The 17,500-nt window shown below is 39.5% G+C and overlaps 2 protein-coding genes across 4 annotated transcripts in view; one reads left to right on the top strand and one right to left on the bottom strand.

Moving 5' to 3' along the window:
* LOC137984729 (rhamnosyl O-methyltransferase-like) overlaps nucleotides 1–4,519 on the bottom strand; it is an 11,580-nt gene extending 7,061 nt beyond the window's left edge. Inside the window, exons 1-4 of one of the 3 annotated variants that reach the window (XM_068831989.1) lie at nucleotides 4,304–4,519; nucleotides 2,679–2,820; nucleotides 1,503–1,804; nucleotides 49–314 (exon numbers count right to left, since the gene is read on the bottom strand). In XM_068831989.1, the coding sequence (XP_068688090.1) occupies nucleotides 49–314; nucleotides 1,503–1,804; nucleotides 2,679–2,814 (704 nt within the window). In that variant the 5' untranslated portion in view covers nucleotides 2,815–2,820; nucleotides 4,304–4,519. Of the gene's footprint in view, nucleotides 1–48; nucleotides 315–1,502; nucleotides 1,805–2,678; nucleotides 2,821–4,289 lie in introns of all 3 variants that reach the window. The other 2 variants (XM_068831990.1, XM_068831992.1) reach the window with 2 other exon arrangements.
* A 12,664-nt stretch (nucleotides 4,520–17,183) lies between these two features.
* Nucleotides 17,184–17,500, top strand: part of LOC137984919 (histidine N-acetyltransferase-like) — a 1,333-nt gene continuing 1,016 nt past the window's right edge. Inside the window, exon 1 of the mRNA XM_068832258.1 lies at nucleotides 17,184–17,500. This exon is cut by the window's right edge and continues 1,016 nt beyond it. Within this exon, the coding sequence (XP_068688359.1) occupies nucleotides 17,284–17,500 (217 nt within the window). The 5' untranslated portion in view covers nucleotides 17,184–17,283.

Here is a 17,500-nt window from a genome sequence, read left to right as displayed (position 1 = left end):
TTTAAATTCAGTTCTAATGCAAGGTTGTTTTTGAAACCTAAGACTTACCCGAACATATCTGTGTATCTCTGATCCACCATGTACCTTTGCGAGCGGCCACTCAAAAAATTCTTGAGCTCATTAAGTTTTTTTGGACCAAAGAGTGTGTAACCTAGCTCCTTTATGAGGCCTTGGCCTGAAACCGCTGGTGTAAATGGATTGGTATCTTCAATACAGATGTAGTCACCAGGCTCAGTGAAGCGGTCAAAATACTCTAATATGCCTTCTACATTCACATGGGCGTCTTCGACCAGAAACCATGGATGCTCCAAAGTCTTGCAAAAATGAACACTTCCAGTTAGAGTTTTTATTTATAAATATCATGCAATATTGAAAACGGGATGACTATTCTGGGGGTAGTGACACTTACAGATTTTTACTCTGTCTAACGCAAGACAATTTTACTCATCAATGGGGGCCTCTTCAGGGATGAATGGATTAACAACATCTATATGTAGGTACACTTAAAAACTCTGTCCCCTTTAACCCTCTTCATCCTAAGATTGATACTTATAGATTTTACTCTGTTTAACGCCAGACGATTTTGCTCGTCAATGAGGGCTACTTCAGGGATGAATGGGTTAAAAACATCTAGATCCACTCAAAAACCATGTCCCCTTTAACCCTCTCCCTCCTAAGAGTGATACTTATAGATTTTACTCTGTCTAACACCAGACAATTTTACTCGTCAATGAGGGCCTCTTCAGGGGTGAATGGGTTAACAACATCAAGATCCTTTCAAAAACTATGTTCTCTTTAACAACATCTAGATCCACTTAAGTATGTAGTTATGTAATGCATGTATGTATGCCACCTTAACACTCTCCCTCCTGAGAGTGACAATAATAGATTTTAGTATAAATACACAGGTAATTATACAAAATTGCGCGCTCTCATTGGCTCGCTATCTCGGATTATCAGCTGATAATCACCTCGACGGACAAAATGGCTGCCAGTAGTCGTTTTGCCACTGTAAGTGAAGATGATTTCGCGATGAAATGTTTTTTTTTCTCTTTTTTTGAAATAATCACCGGTGTATTTATACTAAAAGAATTATTCGCCTCAGTCTCAGTGATTATCGGTGAATATTCACCGAGACGAAGTTGAGGTGAATGTTCACCGATAATCACTTCACCTTCGGCGAATAATTGTTAATTAATCTGTCTACTGCTAGACATTTTTACTTGTCAATGGGTGTCTTTTCAGGGATGAATGGGTTGACAACATATAGATTCACTCAAAAAGTATGCCAAATTGTCCCCTTAACCCTTCTTTCTATCCTGAGAGTCAGACTCATCAATAGGGATCGCTTCAGGGATGAATGGTTTAATGACCCTCTCAGGTCTGTTCTCTCATAGAATAACATAAATTGTCAAGGTCCATGGAAAAAATTACTTTCTCAAGTTGAGTATATGACGTAGTGATTTTAGGTTGACACAGACTTTAACAGTTTCCCTGCCTACCTTCAAAAACTCTACAGGAAAGATCTTTTCAACTTGGAATGAGTCCCCCTCAATGAACTCAACATCGGTGGATTTTTTTGCTTCAGGGTCCAACAAAGAAAGATCAATGTCCACAGAGATGACACGTGACTTGCAGTCAAACATTTTCAGCATATCCGCTGCCCACAAGGCTGAGCCCCCCTTGTAAGCACCAAACTCGATCACAGTTCGAGGCTTCAGTTCCCACAACAATTGCTGGACTATTGCCAAGTCTAAAGGATCCTTCATAATATCCACTCCTCGCCAACAGAGTTGGTATTTTCCTATTAGGAGCAACATTATTTTATCATTCAGTAAGTCTCTTTCATACAAACTACCACTTTATAATTATCCAAATAAATTAGTTATTCAGCTAACAGAAAATGCTTGAAATGAGCGCAAGAGAACTGGTTTGACTAGTTTAGGTGCTGAAGTTCGCTTTGTTCTCGGTTGTTTACAGTAGATCTTTTTTACAGTTATGTGCTTAGTTACCTGGCCTTTAAATGAAAGCTAGGCAGGCTCAGTTGACCTTGTTATGATAAACACCTCCCTGCTTTTCTTATGTCAATGATTTGTTGTCATGCAAATTAGTTTGAATTTACATAAGAAAAGCAGAGATATTTCTATCAAAACAAGGTTATCTTTTGCCTCACTTTCATTCATAGGCCAGGTAACTCTGCAAACAATGGTCAATTCACTTTCTAAGAATTTAGTGTGAAAAAGTTGGATATTTAATATCTTATTAGATGTTTTGTTGTAAATATCGCAGAGTATTTCAGTCTACTCGTGGTTTGTATCTTGACTTGCCCTACAACACAAAACTACCCAATGGGAATGCTGAAAGTTGAATGCAATATTACCTGCAACTCATTTTCACTGACCTAAAATGAATCTCATTCAAATTTATGAGAGGAGTACATAACAGATTGAAGTAACTACTCAATACCCTGACACATTTGTTAGCATAATCAGCAGCGTTCTTTGAAGAATAGGTCTGAATACAAGACAGTAGGTACATTTCTTTTTTTTTTTTTTTTTCATTTTCATTCATTCATTTCATTTCTTTTTTTTTTCTTTTTTTTTTTTTGCATGCAATTAAATGGCAGGGTATTCAACTGAGTTAAGCAAGATGAACAGCGCCTTTAATAATGTCGTTACCGTGGGAAATTGAGGAAATCAGCTCAACTGACAACACTCCAGTATCTTTTCTTTCTTCTATTGGAACATATCTGACTTGGTTACTTAACTCTTCCGTAACCTTATCTCTTAACGAATGATACCTAGAATTGTCCATAAATATCTGAAAGGAAAAACAATAATTAGAGCTATTGTATCCTCCATTTCTGTGACTTTTACCCACATGCTCAGAAGGTAAATCACATGATGACAGAAATTATGGGTACTGCCATAATTTATTTTATTCATTTAATTTCTCTAATTTATTCTTGTTATTCACTTTTTTTGCCCTTTGCATCATACAGTTTATTTTTATTTTTATTTTTATTTAATTTTATTTGCTCTAACCACCATTTTCACCATCCCATAATGCAATATTGGGGGGGGGGGGGGGTATTTACATATTTTTATGCATTAGATGGTGAAAATGGTGGTTAGAGCATCCGACTAGATCACGGAGGGTTGTGTGTTCAAATCCCATCTGGGACTCGGATTTTTCAGAGTCTACATTTCTCCTTACATTTAATATCATTGTTGTTGTTGCATCTTTAACACACTTAATTTTTTTTATTTATTTCTTTATTTTTTTTTGGGGGGGGGGGGGATATGTGCAGTAAAACAATGGATATTCAGTTCAATGAAGCATGAAACAATCCCAAGAGTAGATAACTTGTATTGTTTTTTTTTATGTAAATACCCCCCCCCCCCCAATATTGCATTGGGATGGTGAAAATGGTCAATTTCCTTGGCAGAAAATATTCTTCCTATTGCCCTGACCTGACCTGTGACCTGTGTTTTAGACCTGCCGCATTCATATGCAAACCATTAAAGTGGAATCTAGCTGCCGGCCTGGAGCGTGGACAGACTTGCAAATGATCTTGTTTGTTGATCAGTATAGACCATGCACCAGTCAAACTTGTTTGCGCAGTACTAATTCTTAAGCCCCGGCTACATTGTTCAAGTTTGTACATTGTTATTAGAACGAGTAGCATGCATGTTTGATGACGTTTGTTCAACATTTTTTGTTGGAAGAATCTTTTCATTTCAATGAAACATTTTCTCCAACATACAACAACTGTTGAATCGTGTAGGCGGCCCTTTCAACAATGTTGTATTGCTAAGACTAAAGTACGTGTTTCTAACAATGTTTTATGCGTATCCAACATTGTTAGAAGCGTTCTTATTACAATAACAATAATGGGACGTGTTGTTCTAACAATGTTACAACGTGTAGCCGGGGATTTCTTAAACTTCTTTGCTTAAGAAAGTGCACGAACAAGATTAACTGCCCGATCGATCTTTAAGATGTTTTCAAACATTCGGGACCAGATTGGACTTATGACCATAATTTTAATTATAGTGTTTTCTAAGTAAATGAAAACTCATTCTGTAGTTATGAGCATCTAGTATCCTTTTGATTTATGTGTAACGTATCTGCAACTGCAGCCTTGTCGTCAAGGGCGATTATTTTTAATGGCAGAGGAAAGGAAGGCGAGGTGGTTTTCCAAAACATTTCCCATTAGATCCTTTTGTTCGTCCACCAGCAATTGCACATTGCAGAATTGTTATCTGTGTCTAGACATTGGTTACCACCTTATTACACCTACCGGATCGATGTTACCTTTTGCAATCAGATGTTAATTTGGCTTGTGACAAGAAGTCGAAGAACAGTCGGCTGGACTGACCACGAGTATTTCAAATGCAAAGACGAGAATAAGAATATGATTCAACTTGCTCGCATAGTACTCGGTAAATATAATACAATTACGGGGGATAAAAATAGGCAGATTAAAACTCAACCTCGTGGCCTTCTTACGCTTCGTCACGCAATCCGTTGGGAATGTTCCACTGCGTGAGTCAACCGTATTCCGGTCGATTGCGTGACAAAACATGAACGCTCGGCTCGACATAAGGGACTGCGAGAAGTCTATCCTTTGTTTATCTCCCCCAGTTGATCAAATGCCGGATAACTTTATCCAGTGGATAAGTCACTATCCATAGCACAAAAAATTTACTTCACGTTAAACGTTGCCCAAGAGTTTCTCACTCACCTTTTTAACAAAAATTGTAGAATTAGAGTGTGCATACTCAACAAAAAAGGCAAGGAGTCTAATTTTCTAGCGCCGAAGAGCAGTAATCGGGGACACTGTAACTTGAAATAAACAAGTTAACGCAAATCAAATCAAATTTTGGTTTTTCAGGAGAGGGGAAAACCGGAGTACCCGGAGAAAAACTTCTCGGTGCCGTTAAGCTTAGAGAACCGACAAACTCAACCCACATATGACGCCGAGTCTGGGAATCGAACCCGGGCCACATTGTTGGTAGGCGAGTGCTCTCACCACTGCGCCATGCCTGGGATTAAGTTATCCAGGCGCCATTGAACAACTGGGGCCTGAACTAAGAAGTAACTGAGAAGTGCTATTGTTTGAAAGAAGGAGATGACGCAGATGACGAATTGACTGCATGGGCCGTTGGGTCTTTTTTGGCAAACGAGGTCGCGTGACTTGGTGACTCGTGATATTCATGGAAAGTGATCACGTTGAGTATTGACTTTCAATAATTGTTCTATTCTACTCCATTACAGCAATCGTTTAAAGCATAATTCCACTTACTTACTAATAAACGTTACTCGTGCTGGACGTGAACTGAAATCATTGCCATGAGGTCATGGATATTTTGCCGGAACGAATGATAAAAAGGGGGTGGCGTGCAAAGTATTTAAAGTTTCAGTTGAATAGACAAATTAAACACCGTATTAAACATTATTACAATAAGCAAAATAGCCTCAATGAGGATCATTTGAGGTTTATTCTCAAACGAGCAGTCGTTCAGCACATACTCAATGATTAAATAAATGTCTCCTGAGGCAGCGCAACTAATACCAGTCATAAGGAATACCTTGAATCGCTATTTTTACACCCTTCCTTTGTCCTCTGACCTTGTCTAGATCTAGATGTCACAATATGGGGAGGATTCGTCTATGTGGTAATCACGAGTGCCATTTTCAATGTCATCCAAAATTCTACCGTTGTCACTCTCCATTTTGGTGGATTATCACCGAGGCACGCTGAAATGTAGGGCAAAATCTAGTAAGCTTAAAAGGGAAACACGTACGATCTCTCAAAAGCCGAGAGCGCCATTCTGTTACTTCTCATCGATCGTAGGAAATATCGTCTTCGCGAAACTCGGTGTTCATAACTTCTTCAAAAGAAAAAAAATTTCTAAGCCAGATGTTATACAAAAAAAGGCTTGGCAATTCTGATTGGCTTTTCTGATTTTTTTCACAAACATACGATTAATTCAATTCAACGCCATGGCGAGACATGGCGAATCTCAATGTTTCCCCGAGGCCCGAGGGACCAGTGATTTTAAAAGTGATTTGTTATATAGCACAAAAAGAAAAACGAGCAATGGCAATAACAACGGCGTTCGTCGGTCAACATTCGCAGGTAACAGTGCACTGTTACCTTCTGACGTCATAGATTTTACAATGTTGCCCGCTAAGAGACTTTTGGCGCAAAAACGTTTTATTGTTAGATGTCATGTGACCTTGAAGTAACCAATGAAAGCGCGCGCTGTTGGGGAAAAAAATTCAGCTATATAACAAAGGGCAACGTCGGTCGGAGTTCAAGGCAAGCTGCGAGTTACATATGTCGCATATCATCGTAATACAAAAAAAAGCCGAGCGGGATCTGGAAAAAAAAAAGGACTGGACGAAGGGATAGAAAGAGGAGAGCTGGGACGAAAAGGAGCAAAGGTGTGAGCGATGTGGGCAAAGAAGAGAGAGACTGAGAGAGAGAAAGGGAGAGGGGAGTGAGAGGGAGAGGGAGAGGGAGACGGAAATGTGATCCATTTTTATTCAACCCGTAAGTACAAATTTGCCATGTATGTATTCGATTCCCTTGGGTATACGTATTGTTCTACAAAACAATATCGCGAATGCATAATTAATTTATTCTGCATGCATAATGAAGTAGAGACCGGTACGGAAATCATTCCCAAATTTCCTCTTGGAGATTGATTTTTAGCAAAAGAAGTTATTTTTTTGACGCGTTACTGTTCATTGCGTCATTCAAACATAGTTGACAATAATATTTACATTAACCATTGTATGTCCAGCCTATAATTATTGGAAACACATAAAAGATTTTGTCACTGTTTACATAGTCATTTTTAATGTGAATAACATATTGAAAGAGTTTTATGCTGAAGTTTAAACAATGAATGACTGGAACGTCACCCAAGTTTTCTCTTAAGAAAAGACATTCTTTATTAAAATGTATTTAAACATTTTGTTACTGTTCATTGGGTCATTCAGCACTAGTTGACAATTTTCAGTAAAACCATACTATCAACAGTATTATAGAGTATGTACACGGCGGCAATGTTGGAGGACCAAAACAAATGATTAAAGATATTTGCATAAAAATAACATTTATTCCCCCAAGGAATATCATTCTTTTGTTTCGGCTTCCAATATAGCCGCCGTGCACATACTCTAAAGTTCTACTTTTGATCCATGCTCTTTTTTTTTCTTATGGCCAATTCATTGTTTGTTGTAACTTTTCATTAGAGCACGGTATTATACTTAATTGGTCCAAGTAAGCCGTATGCAATCCCAGACTTCCTATTTTTAGCTCAGCTAGTCTATTAAACTGGTATTATTCCCAGTGACTGGAACAACGCCAGGGTCACTCCAATCTTAAAGACTGCCTCGAATGTAGATCCAGCTAATTATAGGCCCATATCAGTTCTTTCAGTCATTGCAAATTAAAATTATTTGAAAAAGCGATTTTAAATCAGGTATATAACTACTTGGACGAAAAGAATTTACTCTCTAAATTTCAGTCTGCGTTTAGACCGCTACCCCCCCCCCCCCCCCCCTCCCTTAACAGCTGTTAGTGATATGACTGATAATTCAGTGGCTTCTCAACATTGAAAATGGTTTAAGGACGGTGCCTACTATTGTTATTGCGCATACGTCTGCGCATCTCCAGATACGATTTCCTATCGGCGGTGCTTAATAATAAAGGGATATTTTTGCGCGGTTCAAAACTATGCGAAGAAAGCAGAACTTAGCAAATGCTCTTGGTATCCAAAGGGAAAACTGGGGATAACCACGCACTTTTCAGGGATAATTAAGCTTGAATTTGGAAAAGAACGCCATACATTGCTTTGTATTTTAAAGACTTTTACAAATATTGTTGATTGATTATCTTCGAAAAATGCGTGGTTACTCCCAATTTTCTTTTTGGATTTCAATAACACTTGTTAAGATCTGCTTTTCTGGCATAGTCAATAAACCGCACAAAAATACCTTTGAATTAGTTGGCACCGTCCTTAAACAAATGCAGTCCTGTTTTTACAATGACTGCAAAAATTCTCGCGCGCTCATTCATAACATTGTCAAAGTAGTCTGCGGATCCACTCGGCTATCGCCTCGTGGATCCACAGCTACTTTGACAATGTTATGACGATTTCATGATCAATAAGACAGACGCATGAAAAACTGAAAGCAATTTGTTAATTATTGATCTAAACATAGTTTATAGATGGGAATGGTTACGAAAACCCGACAAATTTCTTTGTTGTAGGTTTTGTTCTGTTTTTTGGACTTGACCGCGCACAAAACACAATAGTTGTTTACTCCGTACTGAGGAACTAACCAATAGCAACGTGTTGGTTACGTATACGTAATTCATCAATGCATAGTGCATGGAAGCAAAACAAAACATTGTGCACGGTCGTGGACTTTCCGACCTAAATCTTGACATCTTTGTTTGCTCCTTTGATATTTGCCGAGTTTCAAAACGAGTCCCCTCTATTAAGGACGGTGCCCACTATTGTTATTGCGCATACGGTCTTCGCATCTCGAGATACTCGGATTTCCTATGGGTGGTGCTTATTAATACAGGGATATTCTTGCGCGGTTCAAAATTATGCGGAGAACGCAGAACTTATTAAGTGCTCTTGGTATCAAAAAAGAAAATTGGGGCTAACAACGCAATTTTCAGAGATAATCAAGCTTCAATTTGGAAAAGAACGCCATTTGCTTTCCCTTTGAAAGCTTTTTACAATTATTGCTGATTAATTATCTTCGAAAAAAGCGCGGTTAACCCCAATTTTCTTTTTGGATTTCAATAACACTCGTTAAGATCTGCTTTTCCCGCATATTCAGTAAACCGCGCAAAAATACCTTTGAATTAGTGGGCACCGTCCTTAACTACGATCTAAGCCGAAAGCATTTGATATTATTGACCATAAAATTCGTGTTTCAAAATTAGAGTTGTATGGTCTCAGAGGCACTACTCTAAGCCTTTTAACGGAAACAATCCATCTGATAGAACACAGGTTACTGTATTGGAAAAAATCCATTCTGAAATCAATTATATACGGTGTGGGGTCCCCCAGGGTTCAATACTTGGACCCTTGTTGTTCTTATTATACGTCAACTACATCAAACCATCTATGCCAATGTATGCCAATGTGACCAATACCACGCTAGTTTACAGCATACATCTCGCGATAGTGGACATCCATGTTATGATCAATTGACACCTGTCAAATCAAGGTATCCGCTGACCAGGCTCAAGTTTAGAGCTCATTGCGGTCAGCTTTTGTTGATCGCTGATCAGGTACTGGTTTTCGATTGGATCGCAGGCTCATCCTAGGTTATCTCGCCTTGAATCGCATTTGTACCTCATTAAAAAAAAGAGCACATTGTATCTTGCATGCTTCGTCCCTTTAAAAACTGAATACTACGTCAACTATAGCTCTTAACAGTCAATACGTTTCGTGTTCAGATGGAAAACGGTTTGGAAAATGTTTTCTTTCTGCACTTTTCACTGGTTTCAATCAAGTTTGACATATCATAATAGCTGTGGTCCACACTGGTGGCTACGCAGTGTTTCAAGTCAAGCATCCGAGGGATATAAGTGTTTATTACTGGGAAATGTCTGAAAATGGGTAATATTTCGTCGTTTTCCTTTTTTTTTACTGGGTTGCCAGTATGGCAATCCAAGTCGGAAAATGGGTAATATTTCGTCGTTGTCCTTTTTTTTTTTGTTTTTGCGATGTCGTTAGTTGTTATGGGGGGAAATTACAACTAACGACATTGCAAAAATTCGTAAGCCACAAACCCGTCTAAAACGGACACAGTTTGCTCTCCGATTGCACAGAAAAGACGAGGACAACTGTCTTTATTTCTACATTTACAGGTTACTTTAGCATTATAAGCTCAATTATAATTTCCCATACAAAGTCTATAAATCGTACACCGAGCTTGGGCTGCCTGTGTTTCCCGTAGTTCATTCAGTTGACACAAGGTGATCACGTCCATCTTTATGGTTGTCTAGCACGTGATCAATTCCTTCCTTTTGACAAAACATCATAACCTTTCCCTTTATTCATAAAAGTCAGAGACTGCAGAAATTTTTGTGATTAATCTTTCGATGAGAATTCGATTCAGAGTTATATAAAAAGTATGTTATTTTTTTTCTTCATCTGTCTTTTGGTTTGGCCTTTTCTGATGGCATCAGATTAGACTAACAAGAAGATGAATTATGAAGTGGAAACAACACCTTCAGTCCTTTCTTAGTGTGTGCAATAAACGTTTGCTTAGTGCAATTGCAAGACATGCTGGAAAACGTCTGTCAGAGCAATTTGCAGTTAGTTTTTTGCAAGACTATTTATTTAAAGAAGAAACGAGTGAATTTTACTCAAGACCGTGTTTTGTTATCTTTAAACTGAATTTATTACCAAAGCTTAAAAAACTAAAAGACCTCAAACTGGGACAGGACATTACAAAATAATTAAACGTGTAAACGTGTGAGCCAAAGGGCCTCTGCTGCCGCGACATGTGGGAGACCCTTCAAATGGTCTTAATGCCCCCCACTTGAAAAAATCAACTGGAACGCTGCAGTTCAATTCTTGGGTTTCACTCACGTGATCAACAGCCATGTTTTTCAACGAAAACAAAAGAAGACGTTAGCCTAATAATAGCTTTCAATTCCCAGAGGATTGGATCGGGACACCAACATGGCTGCCATTTCATTGTTTGGGGACAACAACATGGCGGCCGTGACGTCATGTGAAATCCAAGAATACCACCCATTTCACTGCCTTCCTTTTTTGTGTAACACGTACAACTGGCAACCCAGTGTACGCTTTAAGGAGCGTCTAGTTTTTAAATTGTTTAGAGCTGCTTTTTACTCTGTATTGCAATTTGTGGCATATCTTTAGAAGCTCCGATAAGGTTGCATGATGCCTGGAGGACAAAGAAAGAGGAAGAGAACGACAGCGACAGCGACAACGACAAAACAGAACATCAGTAATAGTTCAAACTTAGTGGAAGAAGTTGGTTCACAAATTCTTTCCTTGGGCGCTAAAACCTTTGATGTTTTTATGCGCCGATCAACTCGAAACTGCAACATCCCCCCCCCCCCTCGGGAAAAGCCCGGGCATTTGAACTTTTGAAGATTGGCCCTATCCTCCTCCCTATCCTCCGACCCTATCGTTGGATTTGTCTATCATACCCTACTAAAGAACAGTCGTTGTCGGCTCCTGCCGTCTTTAATTAAGACCTTTGGAAGACCTTTTTTGTGAGCCAATCGCTCACAAATGCTACATCTCTTCCTTTAAACTCTTCCATCTCGTCCAAACACGTGTTTCATAGCTGTTAGTGACTTCGGCGCCCGAAAAAAAAACCAATTATTTGAAACCTGACACTTCCGGTTCAAATGTTCCCCACCCTACGCAGGCAAAGGTCAAATTCCTCACTCCCCGGGCACAGAAGATAGTCAAATGCCCGTGGTTTGCCCGGGAAGTGGGGGGGGGGGGGGGGGGGGATGTTGAAGTTTCGATTTGATCGGCGCATTACGGAGGCGTATTTTAAAGCATAATACGCGATCAAGTAAGTGGTTGAGGTGAATTCTATGGGAATGACAGCCTGTAATTTAAATGAAAATCTGGACTGCTTGAACAATATCCATCAAGGGAAATTATTTACGTATCAGCTGAAGCCGCTATGGCGTTTCCGTAATTCATTAAAAGCAAAAGATTCGATCGTTATTTAACAAAACTTTGGCAACGCTTATTGTCGACGAAAAGTTTGGACTGAACTGAAGTGAGCTTTTCGCTCGCTTGCAAAAGATACTTTATTTACGCAGGATGAATTAATAAAATGCCTGCGAACTATCAGAATCCACATGTTTCAGGATTAAGGAAATTCGTCAAATTCTCTGCGTACCTTGCCTGATGTAAGCTTGAGTCCTATATCATGGATTGAGACAAGATGAAGACAACTACGCAGCCTGTTAAATCTTCTCTTAATTATTGTGAGAAGAAAGCGGCTCCTTTGTAAAGTTATTCGATTTTTTAAAGCACTTTTACTTGCTATTTCATCTACGATTTCGCGACAATTTGACCAAAAACGTACTGTAGATTATCAAACTAGCGAGGAGGTTCGCCTGTAATTTCCAGGAGATTTAGTACGATCCATTTCGTCAACCACTCTGCACCAACAAAATAGCCCGCAAGTCGCACTGGAATCGTCGTTAGTTTTAAACTTAAACCTATTTGAATGGTTTCATGGTCAGCTTTGCTGAAGATTTGCATTTAACGGCCTTACTCACTACCCATCGAACTCTGTACGAGTTTATATGTTTCTAAATTTCGTATTTTACGAGCGCACGGATTGCTTACAAGTTCTGAAAATTGGCTGTTGTTTTCGATAACTTCTATTCCAACCACTCTGCAAATATCAGCTAGAATTTGCCCGTAAGTTTCTTTTCGATGGTTTAAACAAATTCTCACAAGAAACATAACCAGTCGTCCCGGCTTAGAAGCTGCCGTTACGAACATCTAAAATCACACTGGCAAATTCTGCGTTGATCACTCGGTGTTTCCTCGGTGCCTCGGTTTGTTTTGTCGGAAGCCAACATGTGTTACCATGGTTATCTTTTATTGGCTAATTTGTTAATAAGACGTCAATCAGCGTGTGTCAAGTCAACCATAAAAAGGTGGGCGTTTTTCAAAAATAGGGGGTCTTCTTGCAAGCGTTCCCTCAGTCTCTTGCCCCAACTTTCGCGCGGCCAGTTTGCAGAAAATCGGTTCGAAGCTCTTCTGTCGAACAGGAACGCTTGCTACGCAGGCTATATCTTTGTAGCCTGAGTGACTGGATGACTGAGAAGAATGTGCCACAAGGTAGCCGCGCCTTTGTATTGTAGCTTCCCGCCATTTTGGTAGTCTATTTCAATCATGAAAGGAAGTCTCCGGTATGTTTGAGCTTCGTTATGTAGAAATTTGGTTTTTGGATGTAAACTGTGGGATATTGTGCCGCCAAAACGGTAAGCAATATTGCAGGAACATTTTGTAAACCTTTTACGGATAATTCGCTCGTTGGTTCAAGTTTTCACACTACTGTAGGTCGCGTATTTAGTTCGTGTATGTTTTGTCACTAGATTGTTATCTCAGAGTAGAACAAGGAGTTCAAAAACACGTCTCTAAGAACAAGGAGTTAAGACTAAAGTAGTCGGAAGTTCATCTTGTACAACTGGCATTTGAATGTCAGAACATAATTATGTGAATAAGCAACGTTTGGATGCAACGCCTTACGTAATGTGCGTAAGGCCAGTCACAACATAAGGTAAACAGGTTCGCAAGGCCCGTGCCTGTGATATCCATGATAACAAACCGTGTTCTGTATTGGAAAGTTGTATGTTGTTTGTGCTCCCCTTCGAAGTGCATTGACCTGTCTATACGGAAACAAAACTTCCAGGTATTTCAACCTAAGCCAACAAACACTGGAGGAATACTTTGCTTCAGTGTTTTCACATATCAATAAATCAAATCGGGACATTCACTGATGAAATACCGCCAGGAAGGGAATTGAGAAAAATATCCTGCTACACGCACTTTCAAAGGGTTTAAACATTAACTGAACAATGACGTTTTTTAGAAATATATATTCTTATAGCTTGAAAAGTGATGACGACAAGATAAGACATGCACTTCGGACCAGATTTTATACGTATGACACCTAAAGTGTTTATAGTAAAAACAACAACAAATGACAAACGTCCTTCGCCCGAGAATAAAAGAAAAGGTAACTCATTCCAGTTTTGTTCTTCTGCGTTTCTCAAACTTTTTTTACGAGAGCCATCACCATGTCTGATTGTTGTTTGCTGTAGTTACATAATTGCAATCATCTGCCTTTGCTGCTGCAGTAATTGGTTGATTCTCTGCGAACTCTGCTCCTGTTTCATCTTTTCTAGCTCCAACTCTTTCTCCCTTAATCCAAAGTCTCGGTCTGATTTCCCTTGAAACTCTGTAGTGTCTTTGCTCCTGCACCTTAATTTCTTTACTGGCATCCCTTCGCCCTCCGCACTACTACTACTACCACTACCACCGCCACCGCCACCACCACCACCACTGCCACCACTACAACTACCACCACTACCACTACTACTACTACTACTACCACTATTACCACTACCACTATATACGTCCACTACCACCACCACTACTACCACTACCACTACCACCTCATTCAAGGGGCTCTAGAATTGGCCAAAAGAACAATAGAACGAACAAAGATAACAATGGATTTAGCGCAGAAAATAAGAGGAAGTACGACACAATACAGCTAATGAAATATAGAGTTAAACAAGAAGTACGACCCTACCCGGTTTGTTACCTCTTTTCTGCACTGTGCTACCTGGAAACTGCATTTCTCTTAGCCAATTTTCCATGCAATTTGAAACTTGGTCTTTTTTTCAACCTGGGATATACCAGATACTGCCAAATTGATTAAATCTTAGCCTGCGAAAGCATCTGTTTCCCCTTCCCTCTTCGCCGCTGGGGACGTTTCGCGAGGAGGAAACTTTTCCTCCTCGCGAAACGTCCCCAGCGGCGAAGAGCGAAGGAGAAACGGATGCTTTCGCAGGCTAATTAAATCTAGAACTCTGACAATGTCATACACGTCTGATAAGACTTTTACCAATCCTTTAGTTGTTGCACGCACTACCAAACCTTTGCTTAAAAGCATACTTTTCATTAGCTATGAGTGAGTTTCAAATCCTACCTAGTCTCCCTCGCGGCCGCTTTTGTTGTCGTCACGCAACATGTTGGCGCGGTTTAGGATAACCTGATAACCTAATAATATCAGTGGAGCACTAATTAGGGACACTATATTTGGGGCAGCAGGGTTGGTGTAGTGGTGATTGCACTTGCCTCTCATGAATGTGGCCCATGTCGGGCTCCGAGCTCGGACCATATGTGGGATAAGTTTGTTATAACAATACAATACAATTTGATCAGATGCAGGACCTCCCTGAAAACCCCCTTAGGTAAGTGGAGTATCCTAGGTAAATATCATGATTATTTTAATTATTATTTACTTTTTTTTATTATATAAACACCAATGAAATACTAAGTGAGCTTTCACGGTAAAACATGATATCTTCACACGTGAAGATAACGTGTTATTTTCACACGTGAAAAGATCGTTGTTGCTATGGTTACATAAGAAAATCGCGCTTTTCGTGAAATGATTTAGTATTTCATTGGTGTTTATATAATAAATAGAATATTACATGGCCGCTTGGAGATACGAAATTTCTCTTCTCGCGTTGAAAAATATTTCCTGAGTAAATGCAGCGAACTCGTGAAGTATAAGTTTCAACACTCAAAGAGAAATTTCGTATCTCCGCTCGGCCATATAATATCCTCTATTTATTATACAGAAACCAAATGTAATCAAAATAACTCACATGAAATCTTTGATTGGTTTTTGAGGAGAGAGAAAAACCGGGATACCTAGAGAAGAACCACTCAGAGCAGAGCTGAGAACCAACAAACTCACCCCACGAATCAATCACACTGCAGCTGCAAATTGAACCTGGGCTACATTGGTGGGAGGTGAAAGCCCTCTCCACTATGCCAGCTCTGCTGCCTTCTCTATTTTCGAATTCCCCATAATACACTTCCCCTACCCCCCCCCCCTCCCCCAAATATTGCATCCAATTAACTGTTGTTTTCAAGTGCTCTTGGGAACATGCAGTGTTTCCAAGAGCATTTGAATGGTTTATGCAAAATTTGAGAGGCAAACAGAGTGTGTTATGGGGATTTCGAGAATAGAGACTGGGCAAAACAACATGCATGTTAGTTTATTCCTCTCAGCAATGCTTTTAACAGTACGTCACGTAATACACCAAACAATAATATTCAATCTAACAGACACAATGAGATAAAGATAAATATTTATGGCCTGCAGTATCAAAAAGAACCAAACAAACTCACCCCACGTATCAATCACACTAAGCTGCAAATTGAGCCTGGGCTACATTGGTGGGAGGTGAAAGCCAAACTGGTATGCTCAATATTGTGGAGCACATCTACCAGAATCTTACTGCAAAGAATCAAGCATTTTATACACATTGGCTGAGATCTCTTTTTTGATCATATTTGATCTCATTACTTGGCCAATTTGCATATCTTTACATGTAAAACTCGAATATCTCTAGAACAAAAAAAGATATTTGAAAATAGTAAACAGCATTCTTCTTCTTGCACAGACTATATCTTTGTCTTAAAATTGCTTAAGTAGGAAATATGAGAATTTCGACATAGTCGCGCTTTTCAATTAAAAAAGGAAGAAGCTATTTTTCCAAAGAGATTACAAACGGTAATGCACTAGTCATTTGTTTCCCCCACACCCCGACCCCCGGGGATAGTGGGGACATATGGGGAAATTACTAGGGCAATTACGCGAGATTACGCCATAATTACGCCTCTAGGGGGTAGGGAAATTACAAGATTTTCGTTCCTCTGCCCTACCCCTCAGGGGACATACAGGGGGAAATATCGGGGAATTCTTACCTAAGAGGACTGGGACTGAAAAGAAACGAAGAGCAATGGTAATGAGTATTTTCACACGTGCAAAAATGTTTTTTTTTGGTCGCTTATTCCTGTCTTGTTTCTATCCAGTTCTTTTTTTTTTTTTTCGTTCCTTATATAGTTCATGTGGCACACACAAATGACAAGAACTGTATATTGTGGTAATCTCCCTAACATTTCCTTGATGACTCAGAATCTTTTAGGAACAGAGGGGTGGGGGAATTACGTGTGTTTGTCCGCTCTAGTCCCCAGTGGAAATACACCTACTTTACAACCATTCAAATGTAATTTCCCTACCCATCCCCGGGGGTCAAGGGGTGGGGGAAACAAATGACTAGTGCATAACCTTCAGCCTTCTAGTTATTCGTTTCAAAAAAGATTTGAAGTGAAACTTGCCTTTAGGCTAATAGTTTACTCTGTGTTTCAGTGTCATGATCCGCCACTCATCCCTCCATTTCCCCTCCAACATTCGTTCCCATTTGATATTTCAAACAATCATAGAACTGCTACCTGTCTCTTCTGATTTAACCGCCCGCTTTGGTCACGCAAGCGAGCCGAGGGTAGAATGGTGATTAGCAAAGATATGGCTTGCGTGACCAAAGCGGGCAAGGAAATATTATAACAATAGGATATATAAATGATATATCAGACGGAAAGCAGTGTAAAATTATTCAGCATTATTTAGCAAATAATGACCCAAGATATCAATATACGTTTGGCTCGACCGAGCGACTACGACAAAATTCTGAAATTGTCAGAAGGAATTTACGAAGGATACGATTATCTGCCAGCGACGTACCACACATGGATGGCAATGAAGAATTTGCATGTAATGCTTGCTTTCTCCGGTGACAAACTTGTAAGTCTGGTCGCTGGTTCTGTTATTGACGACGGAAAGACACTTGTAA

Source organism: Montipora foliosa, chromosome 14, assembly GCF_036669935.1.
Source record: "Montipora foliosa isolate CH-2021 chromosome 14, ASM3666993v2, whole genome shotgun sequence".
NCBI lineage: Eukaryota > Metazoa > Cnidaria > Anthozoa > Scleractinia > Acroporidae > Montipora > Montipora foliosa.
The sequence above is the reverse complement of the archived record's forward strand: the minus strand, read 5'-3'. Positions and strand labels throughout refer to the sequence as shown.